This window comes from Catharus ustulatus, chromosome 5 (genome assembly GCF_009819885.2).
Source record: "Catharus ustulatus isolate bCatUst1 chromosome 5, bCatUst1.pri.v2, whole genome shotgun sequence".
NCBI classification, from domain to species: Eukaryota; Metazoa; Chordata; class Aves; order Passeriformes; family Turdidae; genus Catharus; species Catharus ustulatus.
Window position 1 is genome coordinate 42,434,432 of NC_046225.1, and position 26,211 is coordinate 42,460,642.

Sequence of the window (26,211 nt, forward strand, 5' to 3'; positions counted from 1 at the left end):
CTAGTTGGTTACAAACTACACCCAAGAATAGCATCCAACTCCTCAAACAGGAGCCTCCAGACACATGAAAAAGCCAGTGGAACTAGAACATTTCTAATTTCCCATCAAAGAGTGAAAAAATTCTCAGTACCTTTAGTCAGTCCCCATGACAGGAACAAGACAGCATGCCTCTTTCAAACTTACAGTTCAACAAGACTTTCAATAACAGGGTGTTTCCTTTCCCCTCCCCCAAACTGTTACACTTCCCAGTGTTTTTTGCAGGACTAGCCAGCTACATAACCCCCACATGCTGACAAGGTTTAAACATGATTCAGCTGATTATTCCATAAAATATCTAATAGAGACTATGTTACAAAACTCAGTCCTACAAACTGTTTATTAGGGGTCAGTTTCCCAAAATACTCTACTGATTCAGACAGCCTTAAACACAGGAAATTTTTATGACAGCATTCATGCAATGGGCAAGTTGAACACCTCTTGTCCAAAAAAAAAACTTCTTATAAAACTACTACAAGGCCAGCTAACAGGTAACTAGACCTTCAGTAAGATATTACACATACTGGTAAGTCTAAGCAGGCACAATTACAATCATCATGAAAGGTCCACCACATAGTTCTTGTTAAATGGCATCCTCCAGGACATGTAACAAGGGGGGCAGCTGTGCTGCTGTTTATCAGCCAGAAGTTTAGGAGTTATTTTAATAGGGTAGGGGTCTACTACAAAAAGACTTCAGAAGCTGAACACAGCAATAAAAGCTTTCTGTTGCATCCTCTAACAACTTTCACATCATCATTCTCAATGATATAACCAGCATCTTTATTTTCTGGGCTACCAAGACACATTTTTCATTTTGCTTCTACAATTATGAGTAGATGCAAATATCAAACCCTGACATTCAAGCTCTCTCAAAGCTCAAACTAGCACCTGGTACTAAATATAGACAACAGTCAGACTTCCAGTTTCTTTCCTGACATGGCTCTGATCTTCTAATACGGAAACCATACTTCATTGTTGTGTTTTCTCTCAATCCAAAACCAAACCTCCCCACTTCCAGAAGAGATCACTCTTTTCCAGGAACTCAAAAGAGAAAGTGATACTTTTATTTACAAACCCATGTTTTGGTTTTTCTAGGATTTTCCCCATTAGGGGATTTCCCCAGCAGTTGTTCCCTGAATTAACAAATGGGAATCATCTCACACAAAAAAACCCCTTGACATATTCTCCTGTCTGGATTAGTGATTATGACTGGATGTCACAACACCCATCCAGTAGTTTTGAGCAGGGAAAATCCCAGATTTAGAATTGCTTGTTTAAAACAAATCTTTTCAGCTCATTCCTGACCAACTCAAAGCCATGCAACTTAGGCATTTTTTTTTCTCTGATCCAAGAGCAAAATTCCATGCTTTCCTCCAGAAACTCACTAACCCAGCAGAAAGCTTGCACACAAAGATCTATAGACAAACAATTCAAATTGGCACAACAAAAACATCTGTCTCCCTTTTTTACTTCCAGTTCATCATGTCATATACACAGGAAACTGAACTGTAGAGTCTGTAGCTCCATGTTATTTAACAGCTTCCCAACTGAATATATTCCAGCCTTCTTTATTACAGAAATAAATCTACAGCTGTTAGAAATGGAATTCCATCAGGAACACCAAAGCGCTCAGGAGTTTCTTGGGGTGTAGGTTGAGAAAGAAGGAACCCCAAGTCACTTGTCCTGTAGCTTGCATTTTAGTGACAATAAGAGACCAAGACACTGATAGAACTTCTAACCTTGTCAGAACTGTGGCAATGGCAAACAAATGGGAGCATTTAATCAAAAATGACAGCATCTTTTTGATAAAGGGTAAGAAGCAGTCCCCTGTCTTAATATAGGTTTACACTGAACTAGCTTAATGTAGCAAGTACTAGCTTGAACTACTAAATACAAACCTAGGTTAGAGAAATTCAGTCCTATTAAACAGATTTAATAAACAGGTCTAGAGAATATATACTTACTGAATATTTCACAATGTTTTACAAAGGGCAATCTAGAACCACTTCTGGGTTAAAACGGATAGGCACTATCAACCTGAATATCCCCATGGTTGTCACAAATTATCTTCAATTGTGCCACTTTCAGTCTTTCTACCCATTTTTATCAATTTCCATTTTTTCTACTAATTACTTCAACTTATCAAACTACTTCAGCAGTAGTTTTCCAGTCACAGAATCTTTGTGCCCAGGGCCTCAGACAGAAACAGAAGTATCACCTTAACACATTTTCATCCAAATATTTAATCGCTAAGTGTTCCCTTGTGTTTTAGAAGTTTAAGCAACCTCCCTGTGACTTCCTGTCACTTTCAACTACCTAGGCTCTCCAATGTTACTTTTTAAGAGAAACCAAGTAGTGTTTGCATTCATTAAGAACTGCATTCACTTCCTATTAAACAAGCCACCTCTATAACCTAGAAACAGAAGATAAATAGTTAAGTTCACTGAATTCCCTGATTTTTTTTCCTGCTCTCCAGCTTGCTGGATTTAGCTCTGGGGGCAAAATCAACAAAACCCCAACCAAAACACAACGATATAAGACATTAACCATTGCGTCAACTACCAGTTTTGGCTCTTAGCTAAAAGGTGCCATGTCTATAGCTCATGGAACTACAATGTCAGTTCTTAAGCTTTTCCTGACATCAAATGTCAGGCTCTCAGTAGAGAAGTACACTGCCAAAGAGATAAAAGAGTAGGCCACTTTAGTAATGGCAGATGACAAATACACCAAATGTTAAATTACCTCAGGTCTGTTTTGTGAAAAGATTCCTATATATTGAGCATGAGATGGTTTGAAGCCTCGGTGGAGCAATGCAGAGCCCACACACTCAGCTTTGTCTGCAACCTGGAGAGGTAAAAAAGGAGGACAAAAAAAGTAAGCACAAGCTCATAATTGCAAACTCTCCTCAACAATTATTAATTGGTATGAATGAGAGAGAAGTTTTTTAGGCTATTTTGGATGCCCTCAGTGACTTTGACAGCCTAAACATTGCAGTGCCATTACATTGCATTGATTGGAATTATTACACTTGCACTCAAAATGCTGCAGAAGAAACACTTGATCCACAGTCAGACTCGAAAGTATTAAATGTAAGTTTAGAAGTTCAGCATACATACACAGAAAAGGCTGTTTTGCTGTATGTGTTAAACTCAAGAAGTGACCCCAGAATGATTAAACATAACATTTCAGTTTAATCACATGCATTACATAAATCATCTTTTTACTTAATTCAGTGCCTATGGAAATAGTATTTCTCCATCAAAAAGCAGAACAAGGAGGCAAAACCCACTTAGTTCTATTAACAAAGCCTGGGAAGGGAATTTTCTAAATTCTTTCCATATAGCACAACTTGAAACCATGTTAGTCACATGACCCCAAAAGCAAAGCTTTAATAAGAGGTTGTGTGTAACAAATTCCCAGCAAAGTCACCTTGGGAAAAAGTGAGGCCTGTTACACAGAAGTGACCTTAAAAGCATGCAGTAGGCAAGGTTTATGCAAATTTGAAGACCAACTGATTAAATCAGGAACAACCTAAGTGTGCACAGCTGTTAATAGAGATTTGCATACAGATATTTTCAGGGATCAAGAAGCAACATGCTGCTAGTTAGAAGCAGATTTGCTAGCACCCTATACAACCATCATTCAGACTATGGAGATAAGGTGTCAGGAAGCCCAAACAACATTTGTAGATAGATCTTCTCCTAGTGTAAAGTGAGCCCCTTGGAAGCAAGGACAGTCTGAGCCCCTGAACACAACTTCAAAGCTGCTGTGCCCAAGTTCTAAACAATACAGCACCGAGATGCCAAGATAAGAGTTTTATTTTAGAATTTTTTGGGGTGCACAAACTAAGCACAGGAGATGGTCTTTTTTCTCTCCCTTGCACATATTTAAGGCTGTTCCTTTAAGATACTGTAATAGAACCTTTCTACAATATTCTGCTACTACTTTGAAACATGAATAATTCAGATTTGTTATATCACATTACTGGATATTGTATCAATGGTCTCAGCAAGCAAAAGCAAGTCTAGCACTAAGAGAGACTACTTACCTCTTTATAGGAGATCCATTCATACGGCTGGTTTGGTTTCCTAAACCCTAGACATGGACCATTATCTAAAAAAAAAAAAAGACAGAAGTTACTCAAAATTTAACCCCAACTCCTCTGTCCTGACACTATTCTTTGTGTTAACCCTCTAGATTCTCAGCAGACACTTTCAGACAACAAATGGGGCTTTTTCAGGGGTGGAGGGAAGGAAGCTGAGAAAGGACAGAGCAACAAAGTTGGTTTAGACAAAGGAATATAGCACTAACTTTATTCACAGAACTCTATTTACAGAGTATCAGTTTAATTCATCCTTAAGAAAATTTACATCTAATACATTCATCATATTGCTAGACAGATCCCCTTTTCAAAAGGGCTCAAATATGTAGTTCTTGACATATTTAAAATACTATCTTTTTACACTTACTTGATACTTGTAAACCCCTTTGGAAAACATCATAAACTGTTCTCACATCATCATAGTAGTACATCAACAGTTCATCACTTTTGAGAAGCGAGGACCTTCGAGCATGCTCACTGCCCTAAGAAAAACAATTAGAAAGGTTAGACACTATCTTGGCTGCAAATGAATGGAAATTGTTTGAAGGAATATTCTTCTTGAGAGAACTTTGAGAGCTATGCAAGGTTTTCCAGGACATTTTTGCAAGAGTCAAACTGCTAACTACATTACCAAAAACCTGAGAACCTGACAAGGCAAAATCTTACTCCTTAACTACCTATGATAGCACAGAACAAATGAGAACAGTAAAGAATAACAAAGGGCATTTTGTCAAAAACACTTCTTAAGAAATATTTTCCTCTATTAGTGCAGTACAGACCATAAATAATTTCATCAAGCTTTCTAAATCCACTCTCAGAGCTGTCTAGACAGAATATTAATGGTGCAATCCTGATCTATTTTTCTAAGTAAGATGACAGAACATAATCACACTTCAATATGTAGTTTCAAACCCTACATGATTTTAAACATGGACACCAACACCCTAAACAAGTGTCTCATAAGGAAAACAGAGTCCTTTAATTCAATTAAAAATTAAATCTTACAAAAAAGGCTTTCTTCCTAGTTTACTTAAATGCAGTTAAGACAATAGTATCTTGACAATTAATTTTTTCAGCTGTTGAGCACTTAGATAAGCTAAAACTGGAAGTCAATACAAGAATTTAATAGTTTAGTTTTAACATTACCTTTTCTAGAGTGACTGATTATTTAATCTCATTTTATAGAGAGCAATCAAGTTTCACAAACTACAGTTATGCAATTACTATTAGGCCACAGTTGTTAATTAGTCCTGTTATGATGACAGACACCTACAAGCAAGTTCTTATCAGGAACAGCCCTGCTGGTTAAACAGAAGGCCTAGAGTAAACACTGCATATGATTTTCTGTATCAGAATAATCAATTTCTGGCTCTTTCAGAAAGTCAAACCCTAGGCAATTCAGGCACAGATTTAGTTACTCTATCATCCACAACTAAAATCTGTTCATATGTAGTCATAGGTTCTTCTCCTGTTTTGAAAGTACCCTGCAGGACTAGACATCATCACCTGTTCCATGTATAAGCTACATAAATACAGGTTTATGTTCAGATGTTATATTACACACGTCTATAGAAATCAGCTAGTATATTAAAGGCACAGAGGAAAAATATTTTTACATTAAAACAAGCCTAACTTGTTTTAGCAAAACAGTATGAGTAATGCAGCACTTGCCACTCCTTTGACAGTAAGCAGAAACGTACACTGTGAACATGACCCAGAACAAGTTAATGAGTGGCTTACCTCTAAAAATTCACATTAGAAATTCAAGAGTATACTTGCTTTCGGACCAACATCTACTCTACAGGAAATTAACAGATCACTAGTACATGTCTCTGCCTGGAAAGAACAGCAAGAATGCTTGCTTTATTTAATTTGCTTCTCAGGTCTTGGATAATCAAGGTCATCTTACAGATTTTCCCAGTGTTGCCACTCTGGAGATAATCTAAGAAAGATCACACAATGTAGTTTGTTACCATGGCCACAGGTAACATCAACAAGTGCAATGTATCACATGTACCATGTCTGATATGCTGTAATTCCTACATCAGGTGAAATACAATATCCTAAACCATTCCTCAGCAAAAAGTCAAGAAGTATTTGTTTCTCCTCATGTGGGCTACTACTGTTTTGTTTACATGTCCTATTACAAAGCACCACAAAAGCAATTTTGTTAGAGCCTGAGGCACTAACCAAATTTGAAGATGAGTTATCACACAGTACACTGCTTAGATGTAAGACTGATAGCACTGTTTTGAAAATAGAGACACTCTGACTACTGTTCAAAAAGTTCCTATCAGTTCTTATGGGTTTTTAGTAAGGGGAAACAAACAACTTTCAGTTTTGCTTACTTTGTTCTTTCTCCCATAGTAAAATACAATTAACTGGATTTTCAGTAGTCTTAGAATAAAAGGGTTTTTTTAAAAAACATCCAGCTCCTTGTGTGAAGGCCATAAGGACTTCAACGTTATTGATGCAGTGAAATACTCCCAGATACGCAAAAGGCCAAACCAGAAGCATAAGGCAAGGTCTAAACTAACTCATCTACTAAGCAACAGAACTCACCTACATTTTGCTTGAAAGCACCAAGAACAACTGTTTTAAGATCTAGTCCAAATGTCCTTATTCAGAATGTTTGTGCAGTATCAGGGAAAGTTTTGTTAGCAGCAAAATTCTTTTTTGTTCAAAAATCACTATCATTATCATCAGGTATACGAATCCCATGACTCAAATGTTTGGCTGACTTCACACACATTAGTTGAATGGCATCTAATAAATCTATCCAGTAAAGGGATAAGCAGGGTTGTCAGTTTTAGTAAATGTTCTTAAAGTAGCCAGGGAATAAAATCTGATTAATTTGAGAAGAGATTCAAGTTCCCTGTGTAGACCAGCCCTTGCAGCAGCTCAGGGACTCGCAAGAAATTAACCGACTGCACATCAAGTCATAGTCATTACCTAAAACCTTGGCATTGGTTACAAATAGCAGCATCTGAAGGAAACACTACTCTATAACAGAGCATATATTAGTCTATCAGGGTCTATTCAGGTCATATAAAGTAACTGCTTTTGTTCAAGCCATGGGTTTGCTTCTTGTTGACACAGGCTTCTTAGGATTAGCAGTAATGTCAAAACACACTACAGGTGCCACCATGCCTCAGAGACGAGAGAAATTTCGCTTTACCTGAGAGGGAAAGTATACTAGCAAGTGCTTAGGTCACCAACATACTCATTCTGAGCAGCAAGTAGCACAAACCAGAGTTTTCAAACCAGCCATATAATTTTAAGCGTGCTACTCCCTAAGTAAGCATAGAGCTTACTCCCTTGGTAAGCATACAGCACCTAAAACGGATCATTCATAGAGAGATAAGCACATGTGAACTCAAGTGATTCTTGAACGACAAGGAATGCTAGAATTCTAGTAATGCATCGGAAGAACTTAAGACTTAAAAGTTTTCAGGAGTTGAATACTTCTCTCTGTATTTGAGTATCTTTTCTTCAGGAAACAAAAAAGCCAGTCAAATCCAATCTTACTCCTAGAAAATACTGATATCCTAGTATTTATTTCTATTCTATTCTTCTACATAGCATAAGTTGGGACAAATAAAAGTTTTTAAAGCAAGATTTAATATATTTGACAGCATTGCAGTTGCACACAAAATCAACAGCCAAAGTTATTCAGCTGTTAGTCACCAGTGGAAAGAACAATCTACAGGCAGACAGATCCAGATGTGGATGACATCCCTGGAAGGGTGCAAGGACAGGCTGATAGAGGCTCTGGGCACCCTGGTCTAGTGCAATGTATCCCTGCCACTTCAGTAACTCTTTGCTGTCATTTTCAACTACATGGGCAATCTTTGTGCTCATCTAGGAATGGTTAAAATGGATCACTGGGTGCTGGTCTACCAAATCAAAACTTCTGAGAGGGGAAGTGACCTGGAACAACATTAAATAGGAATTTCTTTCTCCCATATGAAGTTATGAAAATATGTTACCAGAACATGCAGAAACCCTACTCTAGTCCATTACTTCATTTATTTTCATTGGTGTCTAGAAGTTAAGTCACAAGTAAGAATTATGTAGAAGCTTAGTTCAAATTTCTTACTGTAAATTAACATGTAGATTAGATAGCAAAATTGTAGTATTTAATTTTTTCCCCTTGTGGAAGTGACAACCCATCTTAACATATAAATAAGAAAATGGAGTATATTAAGTTAAATTTTAAGTAAAATGTAGTGAGAACCTGAATCCCCAGCACTGTATTAAAGTCTTGTCACTGTTACAGACGTAGCAGCTCCAAGAGACACTTGAAATTTGATTCAAAAATACATTCTCATTTGATAACCATTTTAAACTTATTAATAGTTCAGATACGGCCCTTAATGAAAACAAAATTGGGCAGATCTTACTCATTTCAAGATGTCCTCTAAGTTTGAGCTCTTATCACTACAACATGCTAACACACTCATTTAAGTCTTAGTACTATTCAGCCTAAAGAGGCATTGAAAAATAATGCTGTTATACTTATCTTGCTCTGATCAGAGAGCCAATTAGTGTAATTGGATCAATGATGCATTAAGTCGCTTAGTGAAGTCTCATACCACCAGTGATTTCAATCTCAGAATCCAGCAGTGACAAGTAATTTAACTTGAAGAAGTAAAGACACTGAACTGAGACTGCTGTCAAGAGTCTCAAACAAATAAGCATTTGTCATGGGATTTATGGATGGCTAAAAACTACTGTCTTACCATCTTATAACACAATGCCTCCCCCAAAATCTGCTGAAGTCTACACTGCCAAATGAGACACTCCACAGTTGGAAAACTTGCACTGCTAGATGTGCTGGTTTACAAAACTATTCTACCCAGTCTACGTGTCTGCTATCAGAATTGGAAAAGCTCACCAAGGCAAATGAGATCCAACTTCAAGATCCTTACTCTACACATGTGGTTTGAACATAGGTGGTTTTTTTGGCAATTATCACATCGCAAGTGCATATTTTTGTTTCCTTTTTGTGTACTTCTAGTAGTAGACCATTATTTCCTACACTAACATGACATGTCATTAAGCTTGCTGTATACCCCACTGAGAAGATTGGGAAATAAACTAATTGAATGGAGGGGCCAACTAATGTTTCATTCGTCAATTTCAATAGTAGGAAGCATTGAAAAAAGGGCCCAATTTGAAGTAACAGCAGGAGTTTGCAGACGTTCATGAAGTCCACCTACCGTAAATCTCAAACTCTGCCACATTTGTTTACATCAGTTTGCAATTACATCTGTTCTTCAGCACAACAGTCAAGTTGATTCATTTGACACAGAACAACTAGATGCTGTCTATTCAAGCAATAGAATTTAGTGTAAAGGAAGACCTCAGTTCCAAGAGTGTATATATATGTGTATAAAACCTATAGTGGTAGTTTCTGACTATCATGAGTAAGGCAAGCGGCTGTCAGCTTTGCAATTCTACATTTTCTAAGTACCTCCCTTAAAGATCACAACCTTCCAAAACTCTCCTTCCTTCAAAAGGAGAAAACACCATGTCTATTCTGAAGAAAGAGAACACACTTGAAAGACTAAGTATTCAACTCTGTAGTGAGCAGGAGAATCAATACAACCACAACTCCCAGGAATACCAGCACTGCAATCAATAGTTGTCTATATTTGCTCGTAAAGCAACAGTTTCTCCCAGTTAGACTCTTTTTGTCTTTGACTTCACTTCTAAAATGCTACCACCTAAAAGTAACTCTGCTTTTAAAAAGCATAAGACAAAAGCTAAGCTAAAATATCTAGAGTTTAGCAGGTGGCTGGTTTAATTTCAACTTACTCTGTGGCTGGGATCTCTTGGCAGAGTACTATTTCTTTCCACAGATCATCTGAGGACAATTAGTACCATCTTCATGCTTGTAACACAATATAAAGTCTCATGTGTCAGCTATTATACACTAAAAATAACAGAAGTGTTATTAGCCTAATCAGTATATATCAGCATAGACACTCTGACCCCAAGACCTAATTTAATAGGTCACCATGTGGCCAGGAACTGAAACCTACACTATGCCAGTTCTAACATTAACAAGTTTTGTCACCAGTGAGATCAGAAGCTCAGTTGCTGTCTCAGTAGTCTCTCTGTGATAGTTATTTCCTCAGCTCTCAAGTTGGTTTTCAAATTCAGAAAGCCAAAGTAATGAGTTCAAGTCGCATTTCAGAAATGTATTCTCCCCACACTACAGGTTGAGAAAAGCCCTAACATAAGTCAAGTGTTTGGTCTCTCTCAATGCTGCATTTAGGGTTCAAATTTCAGTGAGCTACAGCATCCATCAAGTGGCACTTACCTCTACTTCCACAGACTGCATTGCTAAATCGCATGGTGGTTTTAGTGCTTTTGGTCTTGTTGCATACCAGTAGGTCGTGAGAGCGGCAAAAGCACCGAAGCCCATCAGCGTATTTGTCGGAAGGGTGCGCACGTACTGTCTGACATCCCCAAGTTCTGGCATTCGTAGGTATCTAAATAACTCATGTGCTTGCATTGCAGTTCAGTGCAGTTGTTCCAATGCTGGAATCTGTTGGCAAGAAAGTTGCACAAAAAAATCTGAAATCTGCTTTTGGTTCACTGTTGCTGTAGGGCAGCAATGTATGCTTTGTCCCAGTGGTTTCCACTATCAAAATAACTGCCACTGGGCAGGCAATATCTTTAGATATTTGTGCTGCAATTAAGTAAGCAAGCAATTATTAGTTCATACTCTAGAAAAAAGTGGGGCTGAGAACAGGGAATTTCTTCAGGCTATTAGTATTGCTTTCAACAGAGACTGCACTCAAATTTAAAACTAAAAGATGACCTTTTCTTAAAGGAGAGAATTTCACAAATGTAAAATAGTTATTTGTAGAGTAGATGTACTTTAAGATTGTTTAAACAGTTAATCATCAAGCAGGGGAGTCCGGGAAATGAAGGGCAGACACATTATCTTGCCTGCATGTAACAGAGCATCTCAATCCTATAGGAAAGGAAAAATCGTACTCTTGCTATTCTAAGTCCAATAAAATAAACTCTTTTCTACTCTCCTTTCAGACATGCACAGAACGGTCAGTACAGCAAGCTGCTTTCAAAGCCAATATCCTCCCACAGCTCCTCCGTGGTACTTAGCAAGTTTCCTATTTCTCCCAGCGCCACGCCAGTAATTTATCTTTGGTCATGAGGCAGACTAAAGCAGCGGTAAATGAGGCTCAAGGCAGCAGCACGCAGCAATATAATGAAGCACAGGAAGCACATTTGATTTGTCACGTTCACACAGAAGAGCTGGAAGAGGCTGCTCCCTGCCAGCACTCACTGACACGGATATTCCACAGCAAGAACCAGCTGCAGAAAAAAAACGGATTGCAGTCAGCTCAGCTGGTGCTCTCCTCTAGAGCCAAGGTCTCCCGGGACGTGTGTCACATGGCAGCCCCCCGGGCGATGCCCAGTGGGTGAGAGGTGAGCGGGAGCAGCCGGCCCGCGCGGGGCCAATGGCAGGCGGCAGCGCCCGGCCCGCAGCGCTCACCCCACCGCGCTCAAGGGCGCCCGCGGGACCCCGGCTCGGCCGCGCCGGGCAACGCCTCCCGCCAGCGCCGGGAACAAAGAGGTGCAGTTACTCAGGTAACTTCGGTCCCAGCCATTTCCTATGGACACCAGAATTAAATAAAGGTCCTAGAGAATGTCAAAAGACGTAGCTAACAGCTAAAACATACTGTGTAAGGAGCCAGCGCTGCAGGATGGTGGCATATGAGACGCATAAACTTAATTCTGCCCGTTAAAGTTTTAAGACTACATCCAATTTCATATTTCTACAAGAAAGTCTCCAGTTTACAGTCTGACCTTGAAATCTTGACTGCTGCAATCAATTACTCAGCCAGACAACAGAAACGTGGTCTAGTTCACAAAAGTCTAACCAGTGTTTGGACAAGATTTGCTAAAGACAGCAAAATAGTAATAAAATTGGTTCAAAGGGCCAACGCTTTCACAATGTTAACAGGACAGGCTAAAGCAAGGTCACAGATGGGCACAATGTCAGGATGGAATCAAGCTCCATCTCTGGAACAGTCATGTTACCCATGGAGTAATCCCCAGCCAGCAGGCACTGCTCTCTCTCCCCCACTTTTCTGGCACAGCCATAGGGCACAGGGCTGCATCACCTCGACTGTGCAGGGCCACTACAGAAATGCCTTTGTTATTTACACAGTGATATGCAGCAGACTATCATCAAAATCCACAAAAGCCACATCAGGCTGTAGTAATAGAAGGTAGAGATGAACTGAATATATAAACAAGCTCTTAATCTTCCTTTTTTTTTGGAAAAGAATCAGTTACTGACTTAACAGTTACAACCACCACGCATTCGCTTTTTATGCACCTAATAATGTTCATTAACACTGCAGGTGTGAAAACTACTCAAGTTTTACTATACAGAGTTGAACAGTAAGAATAAAAAAACCTCATACACCAACAAGAAAGTCTGGACTTAAAAGTTAATTCCACATTTATCATAGACACTGTGTTATGAAACTAGACAAGGGGGTCTGTGATGTCTGTAATGGCTAAGAGCAAGTTTAGCTCTTTCCTCAAGCTCCACAATGAGCACCTTTGATTTTTAAAACTGCTTTCCTGTCTTCATTAGTCATGAAGTGTCCTGCACACACACTATGATTTAGTAATGCAATGTAATTTGAATTACTCAAAAGGCTGTGATGCCTTTACAGGTAACAAGAGCTGAAGTAAACATCATTTAATTCACACAACAGTCCCATTATAGTGAAAGATCGGCTATGATTTCAGCCTGGGTGAAAAGACATGCACATCTCTGCTTTTCATTTCCTTGACCAGTTGTTTCTAGAGAAACCTACAACATAAAACTTAACTTGTGATATAACTGCTCAAGATATCAGGTATACAATGATACTTTGCTGCTTATGTTTACATTGAGATAATATCTTATTATACCTTCTGCCTCATCCACACAAAAAACAAGATGAAGAGAGAGTTTTCTGCAAAACTAAGCAATTCCAAGCTTTAACACTATCTGTTAAGTCATATGAGCTCTTGTCTTCTGCATTTAGGGCAAAGCCAGGTGAAGCCAAGATGAATTCACACACTTAACATATGCATCCAAATATACCCCGGCAGGAAAAGAGGCTTCAATGCCTTCCAGCCCTCAAGTCATCTCAGTATTTACTTGGCTCATGTTCCAACAACAGACATCCTGGGTTTTTATCATGACCAAGGAGAATGGTTTAGAGCCTCCACACTGAGATACAAAGATCTTTGCAGTAGAGTTTGCATCTGGCTTTCAGTTGTTTTCCTCAAGGAAGGGCCCAGCAAAGTTTGCTCACACAAGACAAGTAAAAAAAGCCATGCTCTCTTCACAAATTCTAGTCCTGCAATTCCTTCTTACCAAGCAGGATCTGGAACACAAGGAACAGACTAAAACTAAGCCCCAGTGTGAGACACAGCTGAAGACTGAAAGGAAGAAGATGCCAAATGAAAAGTACCAGTCTGTAATACTCAGATTGCTACATGTAGGGGGGGAAAGAGCAGAATTGACATTTGAGGTCAAAAGCACTTTTTTCCTCTATGCAATCAGTGGATCTTGGTCTTTTTCCTAAAAGACCAAAGGGAAAGTTTGGGTAACGAGGCAAAACTGCTTCAGAACAACTATCTGTCTTGATTACCTCCCTCAGTGCAGCCCATAAAGGCACCCCTCTGAACTCACCATATCAATTTGGCTAAGGAATTCCCTAAGTTTCAGACAAAGCCAACTCTCTCTGCTCACACACACACACCCTGCAGCACCCAAGACTCATTCTTTACAGCACAGCCAGTATCTCAAGGCAATGACCCAAGTTGGCAGGGCTCTGCAGTTCTTTGCTGCTCCTACTCTCAGCGTACAATGGTCTATTTACAGTGGGCAGCAGCCTGCCTATTGTCTATCCATATCCAGACATCGTTCGAGTGCAACGGAAGAGAACAGGAGAGCAGCCGTCAGCTTCTGTATGGCAAAGAAAACAACGCCAAGAACCAATGGCCTTTCTTTCTCTCTATTCTAATATTTAGATGACACTAGCACTGCCATAAAGGCAGGTCCATCACATGGTATAAAAGAACAGGCTGTGTTATTTCTACAGCCTCTTGCAGGGAGGAGAAATCTACAAGACAAGTTGCCCATCTCTTATTATGAGCAATACAGCACTAAGATGTTTTCATTATGATATGCTGAAACAGGGATCCAGCCACCCACATACCTTTGAGCTGTCCTGACAGCTACCTGTTGCACTGTAGCTGCACTACACTGCAGGCTGGTTTTTTTCTTCCTCTTACAGGTTACACTACACAGCTCCCATGGATCTCATTTTTTCCTTAAGCCTTTCTCCACTCAGCCTTTGAAAGAGTAAGTGCAGAATTATGTTCTAGCTCCTTTATTACATATAAAAAAGGTAGAACAAATAGCTTTGGCTATTAACCTGAGAAATCCCTTTGTCTGAATAGAATACATAATCCTAATCTCAGAGTGCATTTACAATCACCTTAAATTTGAGTCGGTCCAACCTGTCCCAGACACATGCTCTCCACACTGGCCAAGCAGGCACAAGGGAGGTGATCTGGCAAACACCATCTTTTCTGTATTATTTATGATGGTAGTTCTCAGCTAGATCACCTTTCATCTCAATGACCAGAGAGCCATCCCAGAAGGAAACACCATCACCGCTGGAGAAGAGGGTGGGCTACTATAATACTACACATTAAGCACAAAACTGTAAACACTGCATGCAAGTCCTACTGGGATTTTCTACCTGTTCTGCAGTCAGAGGGGAATCTGACTGAGGTCTTGCAAACACCTGCAACATAGCCAAACTAACCAGCAAGGAAATCACAACCACCTTCAAGATATAGCAAAGGAGCTTTGGTATTTGAGATCCAAATGAGAAATCCCAGTTTAAGTCCAGTGTAACAAACAGGACAGCAAGATGCCTACTGTAACTGGTGCAGCCTATCGTGTCATATGAGGAGTCACATATGACTCCTCAGCCAGTGATTTGTCTGAACAAACCAAATACATTTAACTGTCTAATCCACTACTTTGACTTCCTCCTCCACCTCACCTGGTCCCCCCAATTAAAAAAACATTTAAAAATTCTCTTACCCAAAAATCACCTAGTCCACCCAGCCAAGCATGAGAGTTATAAATGCTTCTTTTAAAGCAGTAACTGACACATTTACCTTCCTGCAGGAGTGAACAGGAAAGAACTAGAGAACTGTTAATAAGGAACACATCCCAGGCAGGAGGAACTACCAGGTCCTTAATACTCACATTTCACATCCAACTCCTCTTCAGCTCCCTCAGGCTCTCAGCAACCGTGGGGCATCATGCACTGGGGTGCAGGTTGCCTCTACTGGTTCAGTCTCTGTTCCTGCATTTGGCCAAGGCAGAACTGGAGGAAAACAACCTACAAGCTGGATTCAGACCCTAAGTTAGGCCACAGTGACTTACTTCATAAACTGCAATCAAAGTTAAGACTTCTGTCACCTTTAAGGAACACTAAATCTAAAACTAGTGTGTCAAGGTTCTGTTCACATCAACAAGGAAAGTCACAGGCCTGTCCTGAGACATTTGGCCTCAGTCCCCTTCCAATCAAGTGGAACTCCACCTGGATTCTTGCCTCTCAGTGATGTCCAGTAAGTAATTTGAGTGCACACTGGTGAGGTCACTGGAGTTTATTCAAGTTCAGGAGTTGAAACATGTGACAAGAATCTGCTCAATGCCTTTTGTGCAATTACAGTCCTCCAACAACATTTGGTACCCTTGCGTATAAAGGAAAACCAACACTTACCACTAAAACCTTTCAGAGAATGATCAATTTAAGTTACCTTTAATCCATGCCTATATACATATACAACATGTCACTAAGCAGTGTTACCAGTTTTCATCTCTGAAAACCAGGTAAGATGCCTACAAATATTTACTTTTAGCCTGTGCTGCTATCCATTAGAACTGCACTCCTGCAACTGTGATTTACAAGTATATCATGGTACTACTCTGTCAATCTAGTGTAATTCAAAGTACTGTTTAGATGAAAACCACCCTACAGAACTCAACAGCTTTCCTGTGGTATGATCTACTCGGCTTGAGTAGATTGCATCAATTTACTTATTCTACTCCTCCCCGGAAAAGGCTACTGTTCAGAAAGCCCAGTATGCAGTATCAAACTAATGCATGGTTTAAGTGCTCACTTGAGACTGTGAGGAGTTTCTCACTCATACTTCTGATACCTGAACTCTCACAGAAGACAACCTGGGCCAGGCACATTAAGCCCCGCTGCATCACACTAGATAGTGTTTACATCCAGAAGGTTACAAAAAACATAACCCTTAACACTCTGAGACTGGAAGATCAGTAAGTACTTATGAGAAGCAATTGGTCCACTGAGTGGCCTCCCAACACCAGCAGTTCAAAAATAGTATGACAAACAGAGCAACCTTTTGACCTCAGGTATTAAAGCATGCCTGCATCTACTCCAAGTCAGTGATAGTGAGCATTTTCTTCTTGCTTTCCTAGGAAACCAATTCAACCTTACCAGGTTGTTATTGCAGAAGCCAAATTTCCAGAACGTGGTACATGGTATCAAACTAATCAAACTAAAAAGCTTAAGAGTTTCGGGTTCAAGAACAGTAATTCATAAAAAAGGGAGAATCCTCTTCTGGAAATAGTTCATCATGCACTTCTGCTACAGCACTTAAATGGTTCAACCACAAAAGCAAAATCAATTTTTCCTCTACATCTCTATAAAATCATGCAAGCTGTTTTCAATCAGTTTTGAGCAAACTATCAGTACTAGTAACATTCAAATCCTAGCCAAAAAAGAAGTATTTTACTATCAAAGAATGGTTTGGGTTGAAAAAGACCTTAAAGATTATCTAGTTCCAAACTCCCTGCCAGGGGCAGGGAATCATATGAGTGGAGATGAGTAACTCTCAACATGAAAGGGAGCAAGAAGGTAGAAGCCTTGTGCTATCAAGTGTCCTTGTTTCAGGAATCAGGTGGGAACTACAGAAATGCAAGCTCCACATCCACACACAGGGTTTAGGCTACAGCCTGAAAGGTCAATGCTGTACAGCAGAGCCTCCCTGAGCCACACAGCATTGTAAACTCCCCCACAAAACCATTCACCAGTGAATAAACCATCACCCCCCTTAATTGTGATGATTTCTAGGGAGTTACCACTGGTTGTATTTACCATAGCAAAATATTCAACATATCTGCACTTCAATTTAGCATAGCAGGGAAGCAGGATCTGGCAGACAGTCTGATTGTAAGCCGGCTAGAAGCCCAATTTATCAAGCAATGTATCCACTGGGTCAGAACATGTCTCTTGTCTCTGCTGCACATTCAAAAACTTTCATGCCATTAGTCTTCTTCAGTCTACCCAATTCCATCAACCATATTATCAAGAAAAACAAAACACAAAAACCTATTATTATCTTCTGTTGTTAACATTAGTAAAAGTGTTTCCTTGCAGGGATAAGAAAAAGAAACATTTTACTCCGTCCCACTGGAGAGCAACACAAAAAACAGGGAAGGTACAACCCACCTCTGCCTCCTCCCAAAAATCCCATGAAGTATTCCTTTCTAGTGAAGCAATGAGATAGAGGAGAACCAGCAACACAGACTCTGCTCAAGAAATAGGCAAGTCACTTATCCACAAAAGCATGCCAAAGCTGTCGCTCCTTCAATTTTAAATTGCTGGTTTGGTTTTTCTACCAACCACGTATTTGTCCTTGAAGCAAAAGGCTACTTGGGGGTTTCCTTCTCAAAAATTGAAGACTTACTTCCAGCCTCATGTTGGCCAAGGTAGAAGCTACCTTTGCAAATTCATTGTAATCATACAGTCTTCAGATTAGGCTAAAGCTGTTTGCTCAAGACTTTGAATTGATAACACTACACACATCAGCGACTTGTAATGAGAAGCTTTAGATTTTTCCCATCAGCCATCTTTCAAACATTTCCCCATTCCAACACAAGCAAGCTACATAGCCTTACAATTTAGGAAAGCACTAACAGCAAGGGTCTGCACAGAACTCTGTGTATCAGTTTTTGCATTAACACTGCTGTTGTTGCAAGGGGAAGAGAAAGGTATTTTTCCGTAAACTCAATGTCCTCTTATACTCAATTTCGTGATCCAAGAAATCTGATCCAAATCCTGAGGCTCAAAAATCTCAGCCTGTGAGTTTGAGAGCACGTTCCAAAGCAAAAAGGTAATAGCAAACTCTCCTGATCAGACTCAGAGGAGTGTATCATTCCCTGTAAAGCAACGCAGATGAAAAAGGAAATCTATTTATCCACATGGACCAGGTCTGCTCTTTCCTATCACAGGACCTGACCGTCATATCTCAGATGCTAAACCAAATGAGGCATATGTTTAGATTACGTGGTCTAGAGGGTGTCCGTAATACTCCAGACAGCTCACAGACATGCCCTTTAGAAATTTAGAAGGCTTCAAGCGTTGCAATTCCTGTTCAACAGGAACAAGAAATGTATGCATCCTAGAACAAAAGCGTCGTGTAACCAGGCTAAATCTCTGTGCTGTAGCACTGCAAGTCCTACCTAGCAGCAGAGGAGGCCTGCAAAGTCAAAGCGACTCAACCTTCCATTTTAGGCCAGTTTGGCTCACGCTGCATTTCCATACGCACTCTAAACCGCTTTAAAAGAAGAAGAAATAAAAGCTGCACCAAGTACATGCTGCATTCATTCCCGAAAGAACAACCTACTTGAAGGCGAAGTCGGGCAGCTAAACGAACGTGAAGCCCCGTGATCGGCAGGCAGCACCGCGCTGCCCAGCCCGCTACCTGCTGCTCGGCCCGAGCGAGCCCTCACCCCGCGCCAGGCCGAGCCGAGCCGGGCTGCAGGGCCGAGCCGGGCTGCAGGGCAGAGCCGGCGCCGAACAATGCCCGGCCAGCCCGAGCTGCCGCAGCGCCGGGGGGAGGCCGGAGACAGACAGCTACGCTTTCCTGAAGGCTTTTGTGCGAGGGGAAGCCGAGCTGGCTCCGGGGGACGCTGATCCCCATGCGGGGCGGGAAGGAAAGCCCCGCGGCCCCGCAAAGACAGCCTACAGGGACCGGTGGCAGGATGGGACGGGACCGCCCCACGGTGACAGCGGCCGCGCAGACCAGACCAGACCACCCCAGCCCCGCGGCGGCCGCTCCGGCAGGCCCGGCCGCCTCCCTCGGCGGCACGTCCCCGACGGCAGCGGTGCCCCCGAACCCGGCTCACCTCCAGGCAGCAGCAGCGACCACAGCTGTACGCGCCTCCCCAGCGCCGCCCTATTTAAGCTGAGCACGGCGGGAGCGGCGTGTGCGTGTCCCGAGCCCGCCTCCGCCTTCTCCTCCGCCTCCGCCTCCTCCGCCTGTGCCCGTCCGCGCCGCCCGGCGGGCGCTGCGACTCGGCCTTCTCCGCGCCTGCCTCCCGTCCCTCCCTTTCCTTGCGCGTGTCCCTGCCCCCTCCCTTGTCCCTGTCCCTGCCCACAGTAACTCACACAAACCCGCGGGGAGGGCGGTGGAAATTTTGTACGGTGCGGGCACACATGACAGATATGCACACTACTGCCACTTAACGCCTTACAGGTCTGAGGTGACAGCTTGCAAAGGAAGAGCTTTCTTATGGCTTCCCAAAGGACACCTGCATCTGGTATAAATATGCTAAAAGGACGCATGTTGCAGTATGAAAGTGTTGGAAGAGGACAACGACCTTGTTGCAATTTGTTGCTTACCTCTGCCAAACTATTTCACAGAATCATAGAACGGTTTGGGTCAGAAGGAACTTTAATGATCGACTAGTTCTAATGCTTCTGCCGTGGGCAGGGACACCTTTCACTACACCAGGTTGCTCAAAGCCTCATCTAACCTGGCCTTGAACATTTCCAGGGACATGAAATCCACAGCTTTGCCAGGCAACCTGTTCTGGTGTCTTACAACTCTCACAGCAAAGAATTTCATGTTCAGATCTACTCTAAACCTACCCTCTTTCATTTTAAAAGCCATAACCTCGTTTCCTATCACTCAATGCCCTTGTAAAAAGTCCTTCTCCAGTTGTCCTGCAGACCCCACACCCTACCTTCAGATACTGGAAGGCTGCTGCACTGTTTCTCCAGAGCCTTCTCTAGGCTAAGGAACCCCAGCTCTTTCAGCCTGTCTTCACAGGAGGTGTTCCTGATCATCTTCATGGCCCTCCTCTGGACCTGCTTGAGGAGGTCCATGTCCTTCTTGTGCTGAGGACCCCAGAGCTGGATTTAGTATTCCAGATGGTGTCTCATGAGAGCAGGGCAGGAGCAGAATCCTGTCCCATGCCCTGCTGGCCATGCTCCTTTGGATGCAGCCCAGGACACCTTTGGTTTTCTAGGCTGCAGGTGCACATTTGCTGGCTTGTGTCCAGCCTCTTATCCACCAACATACCCAATTTCTCACCAGGGCTACACCTCAATCTGTTCTCTGCCCAGCCTGTATTAATGCTTGGGATTGCCCCAACCCAGGTGCAGGACCTTGCACTTGGCCTTGTTGAGCTCTATGAGGTTCATGGCTCCACCTCTCAAGTCTGTCCAGGCCCCTCTGGTTGGCAGTTAAGTTATTTCAACTGGTTTTGGTTTGGCTGTGTGCTGCGTCAGACCATTAGACATGTAAATCATCAGCTCATATGTCAAAGTCCCATTGTATTGCACATTCTGCATTGCCATAGTTTCCCTATGTTTCCTGGGTATTATTTATTTTAAATGTGTGTAGGGGTGTTAAGGCTTTACACTTATATATATATATAGTATTCTATAAATTACTGGAGGTATTTTTATTTTATATAAAGGTAGCTACTGTCTCCTAATACTTCACTTTATACTGGAGTATACCAGGCAAAGGACTTCCTGCAGAATAGCATTTTAAGAAAGGAAGGAGCCTATATTCACTTTTTAGCACAAAGGAGGAAGGCGATTTGAAGTTGCTGATAGTCCCCATGTAACTGCACTTGGTTCACACTATGGAGTGGCTCAGAAATACAAAATAAATTCCTTTCTCAGGAAAGGAAGTGGAAGCTCATAATCCAGTAGTGCATCTCACGGACTGCTGCTATAGTGGGCACAGAGTCTCTAGCACCACACTAAAGCTACTTGAGTAAAGCCCCTGAGCACAAGCAGCATGGACATCAGCTGCTCTGCCATGGGTGGGATGTCCTGCTTCGCTCCTATTGCACCACCCTTCATGCTCATGTAGACACAACTAGGCTCTGCCAAATGATTTTTGCATTTTGTTCAGGATTTTGGATGAAAGAAACAAGTAAAGTAGAATTGTGTACACCATCTCAGGCACTGGTGATTTCGTGCTTTGTCCTGAATGTATTTGTGTTCCATCTGCCAAACACCAAAGCTTATTATTATTTTATAATAATACTATACTAATTCATCCTTTACTAGCACGTTTCTCCACATCTGGGTTTCTAAAGGCCATAAACCACATTTTAGTGCTTTCCCCAAGAAACTTTAGTGAACTGGTTTTCTCTTGCCTTTCACTGGAGAGTCTCTAAAAAATATCTCTCTCCCTCTGTGTGTCATACTTTTTCATTACTTCTGTCAGCAATATGAAATTGCAAAAGCTAAATAGGTATCTCAGAAGCTACACAATATTTAAATAGGTATCTCAGTAGTGCCAGGTATCACCTTTCTGATGGTCCTTGACGCACACATTATACATCCAGGGACTACATCACTCTCTGAAATCAGCTTTTTGCCAGCAGATCAGAAAAGATAGGGACCCAGTCTCAACCAAACTGTGTAGGGAAACATACACAGGCATCATGGGAAATAGGAGCATAAACAAAATCTACAATGAAAATAATGGACTGTCTTACACAGGGGAACAAAGGAACCAGGTGTTCCTTTGGATCAGGAAGGGTCTAGGACCCTTTACCAACTACATAAACATTTTAACTATATTTGAGGTTTCACCAACTCTTTTTATTGATGTACAGAGCATACAGGATCTAAACCCATTTCATTAAGGAATTCTGCTCATTAAGTATATCAGATAAACCAAGTAAGTAAATAAAGACATCCAAAAGGAGATTCTGGCTTTGTTGTTCAAAGGGAGTTCCCTGTATTCTAGTCTGTGTCCATGGCCTCTTGTCCTTTCACCAAGAAGTGTCTGCCTCCATCTTTCCATGCAAAATAGATATTTATACACTAGCAAGGTTCTCCCCTAGCCCCAAGTTTTCCCTCCTTGAGGCTTAGCCTCATCTCGTATGACAAAAATTCCAGTCCCTTTACCATATTCATGGCCCTTCACTGCACTCTTTCCAGTATGTCCATGTTTCTTTTGTATGGAGACACACTGTGGCTTCCCCAGTCATCTCTGCTTGAGTGCATGTGGGGATAGACACTCCTGAGCTTGGAGAAGGTGATCCTTAAAAAAATCAATCCATTTTCCTCTCTCCAGGACCATGATGTTAACAGGGCAATTACCCCACAAAGAGATTACCCAAAACAAAGGATTTCCATTTCAGCATATGAACATTATAGAATTTTCAGCTTGGTATTTTCTTTTCCCTGTAATATTGACATTAGAGTACTGCTCCTATATATATGCAATGGTTGTCATTGCTGTTTTGTTTTTATTTAATTCTGCTCTTTTTATTTTTCTTTACAGGGTATGCACATCACCATATAGAATCGGGTAATCCTAAGTGTATCATCTCAGAACCATCCCAAGTGTATCATTTTTACACAAAACAGACTGTTTAGTCTTCTACCATACTGTATCTACATCTGCTAACACTTGTGTGTAATCTCAAGAGAAAAAAACCAAAGAAATGTTATGTAAATAAGCAGTTAAAAATGTCTAATGTATATAGCAATTAAAACCCATGAGCTACTGGGTCCATGGAGCAGGAATAGTTACTTATGTTTTGATGACCCTCTTCCTAGTTAGAAACGGAATAATGTTCATTTTGCATTTGTAGATTTCATACACTTGAGAAATGGAATGTCAGTACTGACAGGAAACGTCAGGGAGCAGGAAAGGGGGTGGGGTCCCTCCAGAGTCAGGAACCAGCAGGACCTGAGGACAACTCGAGCAGAAGCAATGCTTTTCTCGAGGAGCTCTGATGTCCCCCAGACCACCCAGACAAGTTTAACCAACAGTCTTGGGCAATTTGAGGTGACAAGTTAGGTCTGGGGTCCATGTGGGGCCCAGTGGGGAACAGCAGGAGCCGGCACTAGGACCAAGGACAAGGCTAGGACATACATCACCTCCCTTGACCTGCTGGCCACTATTCTTTTGATGCAGCCTAGGATGTGGTCAGCTTTCTGGGCTGCAAGTGCACATATTCCAGCCACATATCAAAAGGCAGTGGTGACATGGGGACCTAGGTTTGAGGTTATATGACAGTTGCATAATGGTTGGATTTAACCTCAGAGGTCTTTTCCAAACTAAATGATTCTGTGATTCTATGAAAACTAGATCTGGGATAAAAAAGTAGTGTGTGAAGAAGATACTAGAATAAGATACTGTAGGCTTACAACAGATTAACTGGTTTGTGGAGGACAACGGAATTTGGTTATCTCTATGCCTATTTTTCACCCTGATCTATGTCATCATCATACAAGTGCATTTTCATCTAAGGAACAACACATCATATTTGATGTGCAGCAAACGTCCCAAAGGTAAGAGAGGTACAGAAGTAAAAAACTCTGTAAGAACTAAGAAACATCCTAGGCCAGAGATGAAAACTATATGAAGAGGAATTCCTGCAGACTACAGTCATCTGCCTTCTTTTCACATGGATGAAAACAAATTCAGACAAACCGAGTTAATGAATGAGCTGTATGGCAGGGCTCTAGATAAAGGTCTGCATAGAGCCAGCCTAAAGCTTGCTTCAGTCACCCTCAGTATATTGCCTTAAATAGCTCTTCAACTCAGAAAGATGGAAGTATGGAAGTCCTGAGTGTATTGAGTTCCATGAAATATAGGTCTTCTGAACACTGAGATACCTAACCAGGAAAATCAAATGTTTACAAAATTCTCTGTGTAAAGGCACAGATTAAAAAATTGTGACATTTCTATGGCACACCAGAAAGGATTATATATACATAAAGATACATACATACAAAAAGGTATCTAGACAGATTTTTCAGGAAAAAAAATAGGAAGAAAAACTATAAAACAAATTTAAATGGCAATTCCATGTTTTTAAGCATGTAATAACTTTGTTGGGTTTTGAGGATTTTGTATTTTTTTTTAATATAGGAAGGATGTTTCAGTTATGTTTACTACTTCTTCCACTTTCTATTACTGTCTCTGTTTATCAAATATTTCTCCTTCTGTTGCTCCCTACCCCCTGTAAGATAAATGTGTATCTTATGGTTTGGGATCTTCTGAGAACTTTTGCACTAACTGGAAAACATCTCTCTCATTTAGCTCACACTCAGCACACAGGAACTGCCTTTTGCACAGCATTAAGGTGTCAGCTGGAATCCAGAAGATATGAAGGAGACAGAGGAGTCCTATGGAAACAGTATTCTGTCCGGTAAAAACAAGACAATCTGGTCATAGCTGATTCAGCTTGCTTATGTCAGGCTAACAAAAATGTTATTTCCTCGAATGACAAGGTACCTATGTAATGACACAGGACTGGAAAAGTCAGCCTAAAACAGCAACAGACTAAATTGTGACAGTTCATTTACAGCCAGTCTTTCTTTCTTTGAGCTTTGGTTCACAGGCTACATTTACACTCCTTTCTTCCTCTAAGCTGTAAACATGTGCAAGTTTACTAGCAAGTTTACCAGCAAGTTCACCACTTACTTCATCAAAATTATCAACATAAAGCATTTCAAATTTGAAAATTATTTAAGTGAAACAACAAACATAACAAGAATGTTCTGCTGGTTGTTTACGCCAACACAATTTGAACAAGCCAACTTGATGACCTTTTCTGTTGTAAAAATTTTCCCCAATCACTATTCCTCTATATATCAATCTTTTTGAGGGTTAAAGGCATCACACAAAAGAGATAAAGTTTATGTTCTTTACTTCTAACCACTACTTGAGAACAGACACTGAAATGTATAAAGCTATATTGCTGAAATAGATGAACCAACAATAATGTTCCATCTAGTTAACTGAATATCAAGTAAAATATTACACAGAAATAATCAGAGCAAGAAAGCTCAGAAGTTAAATATTTATTATGTTTAGACTCCCTAAGAAACAAAGTGAAGAAGAAATGCAAAAATAAAATACCATATCTTCTGCTGAAACATATTCCGCTCAATCTTTTCTGGCTGACAAAAGGAGTAAGTTGTTCTATTCAGTAGAATTTACAGTTCACTGGCACATGTTTAAACCAAAACCAAACAGGAGAACCCAGATAGTGCCAGACTACAGTATACTGAATATCCCTCACCAGCAATGACCTCTAAATGCACAGCATGTTCTCAGGTTCTTCACATACCCACATCTCCTTGCAACTATTTCTAATGAGAATTGATGGACAAGCCAAGTTCAGCCCCAGGAGCAGGCCAGATGTTGTGGCAAGGAACATCTCCTTTTCAAGCATATCTCAGTCTGAGTGTGCTCATCTCCCCAAAGCTGTCAGCTAAAAAGCATGCTCCACCATTGCAAGGATTTATCTGGGCTCCTCCAACTCAATGCTAGTGCCTACAGGAGTCAGCAAGGGAAAACAGAAAGAATTAATGAGCACCAAGCTTTCTCCCAAAGCCAAGAGCTTGTATATAGTGATTTTGAGGCTCTGATTTTAAATTAAATGCCTAGCATTCCAAAAAGCCTCTTATTTCTTACAAAACACATCTGCAGACTGAAACATGTACATTAATCCTGTCAACTGCATTTTTATATAACATTATGTCACAACACTTAAACCGTGTGCGTAAACAGAGCTCTGCTTTTGAAAGGCTGCCACCACATCTCATCTGCCCCAGGCCATCAAATGCCAAACAAATCAAGCTTGCAGATGCCAGACCAAAACAATGGACAAGCAGGCATTGGAAGTTATCAGCTGCCTA

At 41.0% G+C, this 26,211-nt stretch overlaps 1 protein-coding gene across 1 annotated transcript in view; it reads right to left on the bottom strand.

Annotated features, from left to right (window-relative positions):
* ACSL1 (acyl-CoA synthetase long chain family member 1) overlaps positions 1-19,555 on the bottom strand; it is a 38,399-nt gene extending 18,844 nt beyond the window's left edge. The window contains 5 exon segments of the mRNA XM_033060377.1: positions 2,779-2,880; positions 4,085-4,149; positions 4,506-4,620; positions 10,467-10,694; positions 19,428-19,555. Of these exon segments, the coding sequence (XP_032916268.1) occupies positions 2,779-2,880; positions 4,085-4,149; positions 4,506-4,620; positions 10,467-10,661 (477 nt within the window). The 5' untranslated portion in view covers positions 10,662-10,694; positions 19,428-19,555.
* Between the last annotated feature and the right edge of the window lie 6,656 nt (positions 19,556-26,211).